The 13717-nt window shown below is 34.4% G+C and overlaps 1 protein-coding gene across 1 annotated transcript in view; it reads right to left on the bottom strand.

Annotated features, from left to right (window-relative positions):
• Positions 1-3454: 3454 nt before the first annotated feature.
• Positions 3455-13717, bottom strand: part of LOC144445428 (tyrosine-protein kinase Yes-like) — a 32565-nt gene continuing 22302 nt past the window's right edge. Inside the window, exons 5-12 of the mRNA XM_078134968.1 lie at positions 11597-11700; positions 9801-9956; positions 8901-9056; positions 7758-7903; positions 6899-7012; positions 6571-6724; positions 5975-6106; positions 3455-5484 (exon numbers count right to left, since the gene is read on the bottom strand). Of these exons, the coding sequence (XP_077991094.1) occupies positions 5276-5484; positions 5975-6106; positions 6571-6724; positions 6899-7012; positions 7758-7903; positions 8901-9056; positions 9801-9956; positions 11597-11700 (1171 nt within the window). The 3' untranslated portion in view covers positions 3455-5275. The remainder of the gene's footprint in view (positions 5485-5974; positions 6107-6570; positions 6725-6898; positions 7013-7757; positions 7904-8900; positions 9057-9800; positions 9957-11596; positions 11701-13717) is intronic.

Genomic DNA, 13717 nt, shown 5'->3' with positions numbered 1-13717 from the left:
AAGGAGTTGTTATAGTAATGGCTAGGGTGAGAAGTGGCCTAAACCAATTGGCCAACCCCCTTAGGAACTGAGAGCCAGTGAAGACTGAACGACACAGTGTATCTTACAGTTTTAAGGTAGCTGGGGGGTATGTGTACAAAGTAGAATGTCAACAGTGCCATCAAATGATGCAATGGCAACAGCATGAACACATTCTCTCATATCCAGTGAAGTGGTCATTTTTAAAGCAAAGCTAGTCGATTGTCAGATTCACACATGTACCCTGAGGGGGGGGGGGGGGGGTCGATCCTCTGATTAGAAAACCTAGAACATTACATGCACAAAAGTCTACATTATTTTAGGAAAGATTTTTTCACAAATTGAGCTACAAATTAGCCAAATTTAATATGATGTTTGGCACTTCTCATAGGTAAGAGCTTACAATAATACAAAATGATTGCAGTGCAACACCACATCATGTTTGTCAAACAACATTTAGAACTTCATCTGGACTTGAATACCAGAAAAAACAAAACATCTCAAGTGTCAAATACAGTCTGAATGTACTTTATTTGTGTGTGTGTGTGTGTGTGTGTGTGTGTGTGTGCGTGTGTGTGTGTGTGTGTGTGTGTGTGTGTGTCTGTGTGCATGTCTGGGTGTATGTATGTATGTGCATATAAGTGTGTGTGTGCAATCAAAAAATACACTCCCAGTAATTTTATCTGATCATTACTTTCAATCTACCTGACCTTTGCCATATTAGAAGAAAAATACAAGATGGCTGCCACACAATGAACGACTTTCAAATCAATCACATACAAATTGACATCAAAATAACAATTTTTTTTTTTACCCTGGTTAATGAGCAATGTTTATGGTCAACAAATTATCTACACATGTAAATATTTAGTATTATCTTTTCAGAATGCAAACATTTCTACGCCTAACATAATGAGTGACAAGACAATGGTTTTCCTATAACATTCAAAATGACTGTAAAAACTAAGAATGATAGATTGTGTGATCTCACCTTTCAAACTGGAAGAAATGTCACAAAATTTTCTGTACATTGGCATGATGAGACGAAACATTTATAAAGAAAAACGTAACTTCATGAAAACTGCATCACTGCAGTAACTATCTTTTATTTCTTAAAATATTTTCCAACTATGATTGTTGTTAAACTAAATATGTCTAATTAGTACTATCTTGTCCTACATTCAACACCAAATTATGGAATGTCCTTCATTTTAGCTAAATCTACACCAAATAAAGACATCAAAAATCCACAATATCTATCATACCCCACCCCTTGCAATTGTATCTTCAATATTTGTTTCTAGTAATATAACTCAGGGTATCAAAATTGTCAATGTAGTACTAGAGTTCCTTGGAATGTTCTTGGCATCTCCAAATAAAATCTAAATTGTACATGGACACTGTAACAATAAAATACTAATAGTATGTATTACCTATAATACATCCAGATTACATCAAATACTAGTATACTAACATAAATGTACCCAAATTATACCAACTGTACCTACAATGTACCCAAATTATACCAAATGTACCTACAATGTACCCAAATTATACCAAATGTACCTACAATGTACCCAAATTATACCAAATGTACCTACAATGTACCCAAATTATACCAAATGTACCTACAATGTACCCAAATTATACCAAATGTACCTACATTGTACCCAAATTATACCAAATGTACCTACAATGTACCCAAATTATACCAAATGTACCTACAATGTACCCAAATTATACCAAATGTACCTACAATGTACCCAAATTATACCAAATGTACCTACATTGTACCCAAATTATACCAAATGTACCTACATTGTACCCAAATTATACCAAATGTGCCTACAATGTACCCAAATTATACCAAATGTACCTACATTGTACCCAAATTATACCAAATGTACCTACATTGTACCCAAATTATACCAAATGTGCCTACAATGTACCCAAATTATACCAAATGTACCTACAATGTACCCAAATTATACCAAATGTACCTACATTGTACCCAAATTATACCAAATGTACCTACAATGTACCCAAATTATACCAAATGTACCTACATTGTACCCAAATTATACCAAATGTACCTACAATGTACCCAAATTATACCAAATGTACCTACATTGTACCCAAATTATACCAAATGTACCTACAATGTACCCAAATTATACCAAATGTACCTACATTGTACCCAAATTATACCAAATGTACCTACAATGTACCCAAATTATACCAAATGTACCTACAATGTACCCAAGTTATACCAAATGTACCTACATTGTACCCAAATTATACCAAATGTACCTACAATGTACCCAAATTATACCAAATGTGCCCACATTGTACCCAAATTTACCAAATGTACTTACATTGTACCCAAATTATACCAAATGTACCTACATTGTACCCAAATTACATCAAATGTACCTAAAATGAAACCTAGATTATGTCAAATGCATTAGCCAAATTACACTAAATGTATCTATAATATACCCACATTATATCAAATTATACCAAATTTAGCTATTCTGTACCCAAATGTAACAATCTACATAACTTACACCAAATGTCCCTACAATGTACCCAAATTTAATGAAATATACCCACAACATCACTAAATTACACCCAGTTCGCCAAAAATATCCAATCACAGACAATGCACTGCATTGTAACAAATGTATACCTATCGTGAACAGTTAGATGGGTTTAGTTTTAGTTATCAACAAGGTTGCACTCAACGTATACATACATTGTACATATATCAACGTACTTAAATTGAAATAAACAATATACACATCGTCTAAACACCACAGGCATTATGACACTTTCAAAGACACACCGCGAAGTGGTGGAAAAATATGTTCTTGCTTGCCAGAATGAATACACACAAAATGTTACTTCAATGTACCAAACAAACAAATAGTGCTTTAACTTGCACCCAAAATGCTCTCATATCCTATTCTAGGTGTTCCTCAAATATGACGTTTCTATTAAAAGTTATAACAACCTGTACAACATACATTACAATCTCTACCAGCTGTGTATTTACAGGCAACAGGTTTCATATTTCTCCATTGTCAGTTTTTGAACCAATCAGTACGAACTCTGCGAAAAGCTTTTAAGTTATACCAACACCTTAAATTTACTCAAATGTATCAAGACAATGCATTCCCCATCTTTTTTATTCAAACAGGTAACTTCTGTATTACCAATAAATCATACAGCACATTGCAGGTTAGTGTTCACTGGCTCTGTTTGATACAACTATTCAGAAACCAAGCAGAAACTGCACATGCTACATTTTAAGGTAGCAAGATTGAATGAATACTGTAACAGTTTCTTGCCACATTTTGTCTAAATGAAATGAACTAACCATCCAGACATCAAATGCAGACATCAAAACATTGGAGACTGCAAGTTTACATCTTGTTGTAGTACATTAAATGGTGTATTTTACTTAGACAAAATATAGCAAGAAATTCCACTCATGCTATCTTATAGTGTAGCATGTGCAGTTTCCTATTGGTTTCTGTTTTCGAAGATGGCTGTCAACCTAAATCATTAAAATTTGCTTTTTAGCTTCAAAATGGACTGCTGTATCATAAATATTTGCATAGTGATAGCACACAGTGCCAGTGAACAGTAATCTGCAATGTGCTGTAGCTCTGAAACTAGGATAACCTGATAAGAAATAGGTCTACACTTGTAGGTGACAATTAATTTCATATATTTGCTACAAATGGCAAATATAACACGGGTTAAACGCCGTCATCAATAAGTACGAGACTACATGCTCTGAATTAATTTATATAATACTTCAAAAAACTGACAAATTTAGTCAGTATAAAGATCAACTTGATAACATGACAAATGATGATTACAGATATGAAAAAAAAACACTGAACAGTTTCGAAAATAACGACGGATAGTTAATAGGTAAGAACTAATAATATGATTTACATTCTAGAAATTGTCATTCTCAGATTACAAAATATTCCATTCTTGCGGGGAAAATAAACAAGGAATTGCACATGATTACTGAGTGTCGAATGCAAAAATAAAATATCTCAAAATATGATGAAATTGTTGAATATTATTTTCTGCATTAAATATAGCACAGATGTGTTTATTGTGATGTCGCAAGCTTGAGTTGATTGCCAAAGCCATGAAGTAAATTCTTCGCAAGAAAATTTTACAGCTGATTATCTATGCCTTCTTGTGCAAAAACTATACTTGTTCTATTTTGTCGAAACTGGAACTGGTCAACCTTGAGTTGTCGTAATTCTTGAGAGTTGCGCCAAAACTGTTTTACTTTTTTTTTCAGTTATGAATGTCAGTTAACATAACTTCACCTGTTTAAGTACTAATTCTGAACTCATTTACATAAACTCAAACTATGCCAGCATAGCTTTAAACCGGTTGGAACAAGTTTGATCCAGTTTACTAGAACCATCTATCAGTGCTAACAAGAGCATACAAACCAGTTGTGACCAGTTCATACCAGTTTAATCCAGTTAGAACTGGTATGAGTTGCGTGAACATGTTAATTTTACGTACAAAATTATGATTGCAAAGCAAGACACTTTAATAAATTTACAAATTCCTTCTGGAATCATCACAATTCTCACTCTCTAAACTCAAAATGAACTTTGACCTTCCAATGTTGATACAGATATTGATAACAGATAAAAAACCTGTAGGTTGTAATAATTCAGAAGAAGGGTCCTCCTGATAGGCTTAAGAACATACTGAACAATACAGCAGCTTGTTTATCAGCCAATAGCAAAATGGCTTACTTCTGTTGAAATTCTGGCTCTGATTATGACAATGTGCCACCGACTAACTCTACTAAAATATTTGAAACTCTTTGACTTCATATTAAATTATTTCTTCCCCCCCCCCTCTAATTTCACTACAGGTTATTGATGCACCTTAATTCTAAAATGCACAGTTCTGACTAAAATATTGACAGTTTCCCAAAACAAACTTTGCATAGTAAAATACACTATACACGTTTTCATACAAAAATAGTTCACAAATATCACATCCTCTACGTACCCTTCTAACATCACTCCCTATCTCCTAAGAAAACAGCAGTCATTCAAATAAAGGTGTGAATTGTTGTTGCAAGCTACTCTGTGTAGGTTACTGTATTAACATAGACATATAAACTTCTTTTTTTTGTAATGTCTCAAAAATTTACATGTTCATGTTGAAGATGTTGCTAGGCAACAACTTGGGTGATGAAACTCTAGATGTTCTCAGGTTCTTTGTAGTTTGGTTCCGTGGCAACGAAGTAATCGTCTAGAAAGTTGTATAAAAATTCAAATGTAGGTCTTTGACTTGGGTCTTTGTGCCAACATTGTAACATGATTTCGTACAGAGAATCAGGACAGTTGTGTGGTTTTGGCATTCTGTAACCTCTCTCTACTTGCTCCAGGACTTCGCGATTCATCATACCTAGCAAACAAAACAATTTACATAATAAGTACACACTTGTAAAATTATTCATCATTCCTAGCAAAAGAGAACAAATTTTGTGTTTTGTATGCAAATCAAGCATCATGTCATAGTGATGACTGCTTCAATCTAGTTTGATCTAGTTCAAACTGGTTTAGGTTAAGTCACCTTTACCTACAAAATGATGTTTGCTTTATTCTGGTTTGATCTAGTTCAAACTGGTTTAGGTTAAATCACCTTTACCTACAAAATGATGTCTGCTTCATTCCAGTTTGATCTAGTTTACACTAATTTGGTTTACAGTTAGTTTAAACATTCAAAGTGTTGCCTACTTCACTCCGTTTTGAACTAGTTTTCTCACTAAAATCTGACAGCGTTTTCATTGACTATTTCAATATACACCTAGAAGTATCCCTTATATACATACCAACTGCTTTAATCTAGTCTGAAGCAGTCTAAACCGGTTTTCACCAGTTTGTGGTTGACTTACCTGGGTAAGGCATTCTTCCAATTGTAATCAACTCTGTGAGTAAAACACCAAATGACCATACATCGGATTTAGTTGTAAATGACCCATACAAGGCCGCCTCTGGAGAAGTCCATTTGATGGGAAACTTTGCACCTTTGAAATAAAAATTTGCAAATTAGTAAAAATTTAAGATATTCCCATGAGTAATATTTGGCAAACTTTGTTTTGCTTGTTTGGTTAACCAGATACTTGTTTTTTAATCAATACAACAGGTTTCAAATTGTATTGTTAGCTACTTCAGATTGAAACTTTTAAGGAGAAATTACTGATGGGCTAAAAACGATACAACTAAATGGAAATTATTGTAGCAATGAAATGTTGAAAAGAACTGGATCAAACTGGATAGCACCAGTTCCGTCAACTTTCTATGGAAACTGGAAAATATATGACAGGATCAAACTGGATAGAACCAGTTCAACTAGCTTTTATTGAATCCTGAGAAACATAGCTAAGAACAGGATCAAACTGGCTAGAACCAGTTCAGTCTAGTTTTTACTGAAACCTGAGAAAAATAGCTAAGAAAAGGATAAACCCGAACAGAACCAGTTTTTACCCACCTTGTCGGGCAGTGTATTCATTGTCTTCTATCATCCTAGCTAAACCAAAATCTGCCACTTTTACCAAATTGCCAGATCCAACAAGACAATTTCTGGCTGCCAAGTCTCTATGGATGTAGTTTATCCTCTCTAGATAAGACATGCCATGTGCAATCTGGAAATACATAAAAACATTTCAACAGTTCAAATATTGATAATTCAGCAGTCTGTGAATTGCAAGTGTTTCCCTTATCACTTTTTATTAAATTGAGAAGACTCACAGACACTAAGTTTTCCGTAATTATAGCAGTCAATAAGTACATAAATCTACAGAAAGAAACTTCCTTACCTGTGCACCCATGTCAACTAGTTCAGGTAACTTCATACTTTTACCAAGTCCATCTCGTAAGTAATCCAGCAAACTGCCATGTGTCATTAACTCTGTTACTATGTAGATAGGTTCCTATAGTAACGTAAACAAAGAAAGGTAAGTAATCCAACAAAATACCATGTGTCATTAACTCTGTTACAATCTAGATTGGTTCCTAACAGTGTGCCCTCTAAGCCAATTTGATGTGCCACTGACACACACAATTTCTAGTGACACAACAAAATTTGGTGTTCCCCCATCTCTTACTATGTGGTGACTCACAAGAAATCCCAGTTTTTTCTCATTTTGACTCACAACAACAACATTTGGCATTCATTAGGGGGCACACTGGTTCCTACAGTAATTTTTACTACCAAATAGACAAGGTTGTGATTAACATTTCATGTATGAGGTAAAAAATCAATTGTTTTTTTAAACTGCTTTGTTAGGTACACCATCATTCAAATTGTTTGCTTGCCGTTTGCATGCAGATAAGTTTGTCGGTAGATTTCAGGGGAAAAAACACCACATGAATATATAAGTACACACACACACACACACACACACACACACACACACACACCAACACATAGTACACAGTATACATACACCACACACACAGTACACACACACACACACACACATAGTACACAGTATACACACACCACACACACAGTACACACACACACACAGTACACACAGTCACACACACACACACACACACATATGAAACAGATACAGACACACATTCATAGTCATGTAAATGAATACACATCATCCTCAGAAACACCCCCCACATATAAACATTGGCTTTTTCATCAAATCATTGATATCATACCCTGTCTGTGCACACAGCATAGAGTTGTACAAGATGTTCATGTCGTAGTTTCTTCATCATGTTGGCCTCTTCCAAGAAAGCTCCAGGCGACATAGTTCCAGCTTTTAATGTTTTCACAGCAACCTTAGTAACGCCATTCCATGTACCTAAAGTTTACAAACAGACAAAAACAATTTATTAAAATTACTGTCACTTTAGGTACAATTGGTAACACATTATTTTGTCATACGTATTGCATTTTGCCTTATGTTGTACCCATACAATTAGAATTGTGGGTAGAGTGTTCTTCAAACGAAAAACACAAACACCATAATTGCGGACAAATGCATGTTCTACCGTAACTATGTACCTTGTACATTATTTTACAAACTTACCATTTTCTGACACTAGAGGGCACTGTTCACAAGAAAGCCCATTCTTCAAGTTACTTGCACTTACTATTTGTGCTTGTAAATATTAATATGTCACAAAATTTATTCATTAATAGACTTTTCAACAAAATTTACTATATTTGAGGGTGTTGTTCCAAGTTCCTACACAGCGCTACCATAAAAATTTGAACTCTACAACTTCCGGTCCCAACTTTCCAAGGTAGCGCTACCTTCAGTGGTGGCCATACTGGATTTTGTCGTAAAACCACAGCAATCAAATACTAATTATCATAAACATCATATTTATGAGTAGATCAGTTCATACATAATACAAATATGAATTACCTTTTCTGTTCAGTGAAATTTCTATATCGCTAAAACAATCTTTTGGAAGATATGTAAAGGAACACTGGTCCCTGGTTGACATACCAACGACTAACTTTGTATATATAATATGCTACACGAGCTTTTGGTGGAATTGTAAATAATCATAATTTAACTACATATATTTCAGAATAGAGCCAGTTTATTTATCGATAACCTAATGTTTTATGTTGAATATGCATTTCAAAAAAGTAGTGAATGTGCGATGTAAACTCTGTGATATGGCAAAAGTGGCCACCATTGAAGGCAGTGGTGCAGTGGTGTACAATGCGTAGGAGTTTGGGTGTTGTTCATGAGCAAACCAAAAGACATATCAATGCACTATCATGTCGCTTGAGGGCGCTGTTCAAAATGAAGCCCAAAGTAGAGGCAGAGATTCTTAACATACCTGCCCAGACTTCACCAAATTGTCCGGCACCCAGTTTTTTCACCAGCTTCAATGATTCCCTGGGAATTTCCCACTGGTCTTTGGCTAAACCTCCAGTAGTAGGATTGACTTTGGGGCATGCCTTCACCAGTTTTTCACATAATCCATCGGCTTGTCCTGTGAATGAACACAAAAAAAGAAGAAGTTTTTTCTTAAAATCTTTGTAATTTTTTATAAGTTTCTGAGTGGGTAAAACACACATCCATGAGTGGTCAGATAATGAAACAATATTGAAACAAAATACAACCCATAACACCAAAGTAAAGGGTTTTCTGTTTGTATCACAATCATTTATAGCACCATATCAAGTACAACCCATAACACCAAAGTACAGCATTTTCTGTTTGTATCACAATCATTTATAGCATCCATATCAAGTGTAAAAATATACTGTTTCATTTGCTAATTGACCACATTAGAAATGCCACATGCTAGGCTTCTAAATAAACCAATTGAAACAGTATACTTTTATACTAGTCTTGATATGAATGCTATAAATGAGCACAGCACATAGAGAAAGTGCTTTACATACGTGTTACTGGTTGTAATATGAAAGCTATAAACTAGTGTAGCACATAGAGAAAGTACTTTACTTCAGTGTTACTCATTATAAAACAAAGTTTCTAAACTCTAGTATATCTGTAAATGGCTGCCTTACGATGCTGTTGATGAGAAAATAAATATGTAAATAAATAAATTAGATATAAACACATCTACAAACAATAACAATGCATACACAGATTAACAGAACCAATCCAGGTTGAACGGTTTTGAATCGATTCAGACAAGGACAGCTGGCTGTAATCATATAAAGTTCATTTTGAAGTATAAACAAGTGAATAAACACGATATATTACTTACCACTGTAATGTTTGACAAGTTCTGGAAGTGATGCGAAAATAGCACGTGCTGCGATGAAGTATCCCGCGTTGTTGTCTAGTTTCTTGATTTTGTACTGTTTTACACCATGGTCTCCCTTTACACGGTCATAGTGTCGTACTGATAATGCAAAGGCACCTATCAAAGACAGAGACAAGTCAACTAAGTTTACTACAAGAAATGTAACACCTTAAAGAGATTTGAGTACTAACATTTTAACCAGTACACACAACATACTCTGGATAAGCTGAGCTTTCAACTGTGAACAGTCAGTCCTGTTTACTTATGATAGAGGGCGCTGTTTGTGACATGATCAAGGAGAATACTCCTGTGATCTTAGGGAGAAAGAGACAAAACACTCTCTGAATAATAATGATACTGTAAACTTCCATACGAATATCAGAGTTAAAGTGGCCGTATGGATGAAAATTTGGTATTTATTTTGGATTTGAAAAATAGCACCAATGGCATTGTAGCACAACTGTAGTTTTTTTTTTTAAATGTTTATCCACATGCTGATCCATGCTAGGTATATGGGGACAGGAGAACTGACTTCGATTTGGATTGAAAAAAGTTCAGAATATAGATGGGGACAGGACTTATACCAGTAACATGTCTATTCAAAGGAATATATTCCTGGGTTTATTTGTTACAAAGAAATACTTCATTTATCTACTTTAATATTAAAATACTTTGTAGTCACTCACATTAACATACTTCACAAATTAGAACAACGGAAGATTTTCACATGGAATCACATGTATCACCCCATCAACAAACTCTGGATGCTAACATAGTCTCTAACTAAATCATAATGATACTGTATAGGAACTACACGTATAGACTACCATCAACACAACAAACACAGGAAAGTACAAAACTCACAACCAAATGCTATTTATTCTCACAACTTGAAGGTCAATAATGGTCAGTGACCTTTGACCATGGGAAGCATGAATGGAATATAAAACAAGCAGATAATATGCCTAAGTGTCAATAGAATTTTTCAGAATGAGTTTTGGTAAATTTGCTGTAAAATATCTGTACTTTTGTTTAATATGTTGTATCATTCAATGCCAATAATACATTAGGATAACCATTGAAACCTTGTACCTCACAAAGGCAGACACACGGTTTGATTCTGTCTCATTGTGTGATTGCTGGCGATATAATATACATAACAAAAGTCACATTGCCCACTGTCTATTGTAAAGTACTAGTCAGGCCTGTGGTGGCAATAGTAGTAGGTCAACTGTCTTCAATGAACTAACGTGAAATCCTGTATATAAATAACAGTTTGCAAATGTCATAGTGTATGGTGATATAGTCTATTTAAGTCATACAGCGATTTTGACTATCGTCTCTGTAGGGAAATAATGACTTGTCTCTAGACTAAGTGTATGAGGAAGTAATGGTGAGAATAATGTATCTATATGTGTTTATACAGGGCAAAATCTTGTGTGTGTGTGTGTGTGTGTGTGTGTGTGTGTGTGTGTGTGTGTGTGTGTGTGTGTGTGTATGTATGTATGTATGTATGTATGTATGTCTGTACGTACGTAGTATGTATGCATGTGTGTGTATGTATGTATGTATGTATGTATGTATGTATGTATGTATGTATGTATGTATGTATGTATGTATGTATATATGTATATATGTATGTATGTATGTATGTATGTATGTATGTCTGTCTGTCTGCATTTGTTGGTCTGTCTGTCTATCTGTCTGTCTGTCTGTCTGTCTGTCTGTCTGTTTTTATTGATGTTGCTATTCCATACCTGGTGTTGATTCACTGTCTCTAACGATAAATGTACCAGCTGGCAGTCCTGGCCGTAGAAGTCTTTTCTCTGCATCCTTGTGTGTAATTTTACCAAAATACCAACTGTAATATGACAAAACCAATAAATTAAAGAACTGACTTAAATGTCACACTCAAAACAGCAGTAACTTCAACTATTTTTTTCCACAATTTTCCTGATATCACACTTGCTATTAAATGCAATGATGGTCAAATTCTTTCAGTATCTCACAACTTGATAATTAGTTGACAATCAATTAATTATTGCACTTTGTCATGTTGTAGTGTTCTGTATAGTATAGGGAAATGAAATAACCCATCATTAGAGTAAATGTATGGATAGACAGTCTGGATGCCAACGTGGTTTCTAACTAAACCACAGTGGAGGTGTAAATGGTAACGATTATACTGTATGGGAACTAGACTAATATATGAACTCCTTATACTAAGCAACATATCCCAAATCAATATGCTATATTCAAGTTACTGAAGTTCCAGCTATTTGATGAGGCTTTGCAAGAGCTGCATCCCAGATTTATTCTAGTCCCTATATTTATATATCATTACAATTTATACCTCCACTCACATGGTTTAATTAGAGACCATGTTGGTATCCAGGTAGTCCGTGGTGAGTGGAAGTGTAAATAGTAACAATACTGTATAGGAATTAGACTAGTGAGTGGAGGTGTAAATAGTAACAATACTGTATAGGAATTAGACTAGTGAGTGAAGGTGTAAATAGTAACAATACTGTATAGGAATTAGACTAGTGAGTGGAGGTGTAAATGGTAACAATACTGTATAGGAACTAGACTATGTGAATGGAAGTGTAAATAGTAACAATACTGTATAGGAACTAGACTATGTGAATGGAAGTGTAAATAGTAACAATACTGTATAGGAATTAGACTATGTGAATGGAAGTGTAAATAGTAACAATACTGTATAGGAACTAGACTGTGAGTGGAGGTGTAAATAGTAATGATACTGTATAGGAATTAGACTAGTGAGTGGAAGTGTAAATAGTAACAATACTGTATAGGAACTAGACTATGTGAGTGGAAGTGTAAATAGTAACAATACTGTTATATATATATGAATTAGACTAGCATCCAGACTAGTACCCCAGATTTGGACAAGTGAAAATTAAAATTTTCATCATAGCTGCTAATTGTATGGGTAATGCACAAATTCCATGTCTACTGTCCTTACACTAATTAACGATATTCAGACATTTTACTTGTTTGTTTTTTTCATTTTTTGGCCACAGTACAGCTTGCAAACATTTTTGATGTTTTATACAAATGCAGACAAATGGAACCTGCTACAAAAAGGGAAAGAAAACAAATGAATTGGATTAATAACACTTGGCACAGCATGTTGGAAGTATAGAGACTTGTATTACACACCATGGTTTGCTAAGAACAGTTTTATGGCATCTGTACAGTGTAAATGAAATGCTAGTGGAACTGGAAATTTGTTTGTGAATGTGAACTATTGTGTAAAGTGGTCATAAAACTGTTCTTATCAAATGATGATAGTACAAGTTTATGTACTTCCAACATGCTGTGCCAAGTGTTATTAATCCAATTCAGTTGTTTACTTTCCCTGTTTGTAACAGGTTCCTGTTCCTCCATGTCGTCTGATGTCAACAATTGCAGATAATCAAAATGATTGCCTCTGAAACCCGACTACTACTTTGACAAGAAGTGAAATGTTTTCAAATCCACATTTTCTTTCTGTCAACAAAACTATTTATACATTATACAAGTAGGCTACACACTCAGTGACTCCTGTAATATCTCATGGTCTTATCAAAGTAAAATTCTATATTAAGTAACAGTTCAATATTGGGGTGTAAAATTCACTGTAAACCAAAGGTCAATATTCCAACAAAACTACCAGCAAAACAACAGCGACCCAATAAATTGTAGTAAACAGTCACTATACAATGTAATATATATGACATGTACACATAGTTTTGTTGGTTGGAGTGTCTAGAATTCTTTTTTTCAGTTCACTCCTAATGCGATAACACAAACAAGGAAGTTCACAATGTGTCAAGTATTAATGAAATATCAATATATATATATTTACTGTA

The sequence above is a fragment of the Glandiceps talaboti genome, chromosome 14, assembly GCF_964340395.1.
Source record: "Glandiceps talaboti chromosome 14, keGlaTala1.1, whole genome shotgun sequence".
Lineage (NCBI taxonomy): Eukaryota > Metazoa > Hemichordata > Enteropneusta > Spengelidae > Glandiceps > Glandiceps talaboti.
The sequence above is the reverse complement of the archived record's forward strand: the minus strand, read 5'-3'. Positions and strand labels throughout refer to the sequence as shown.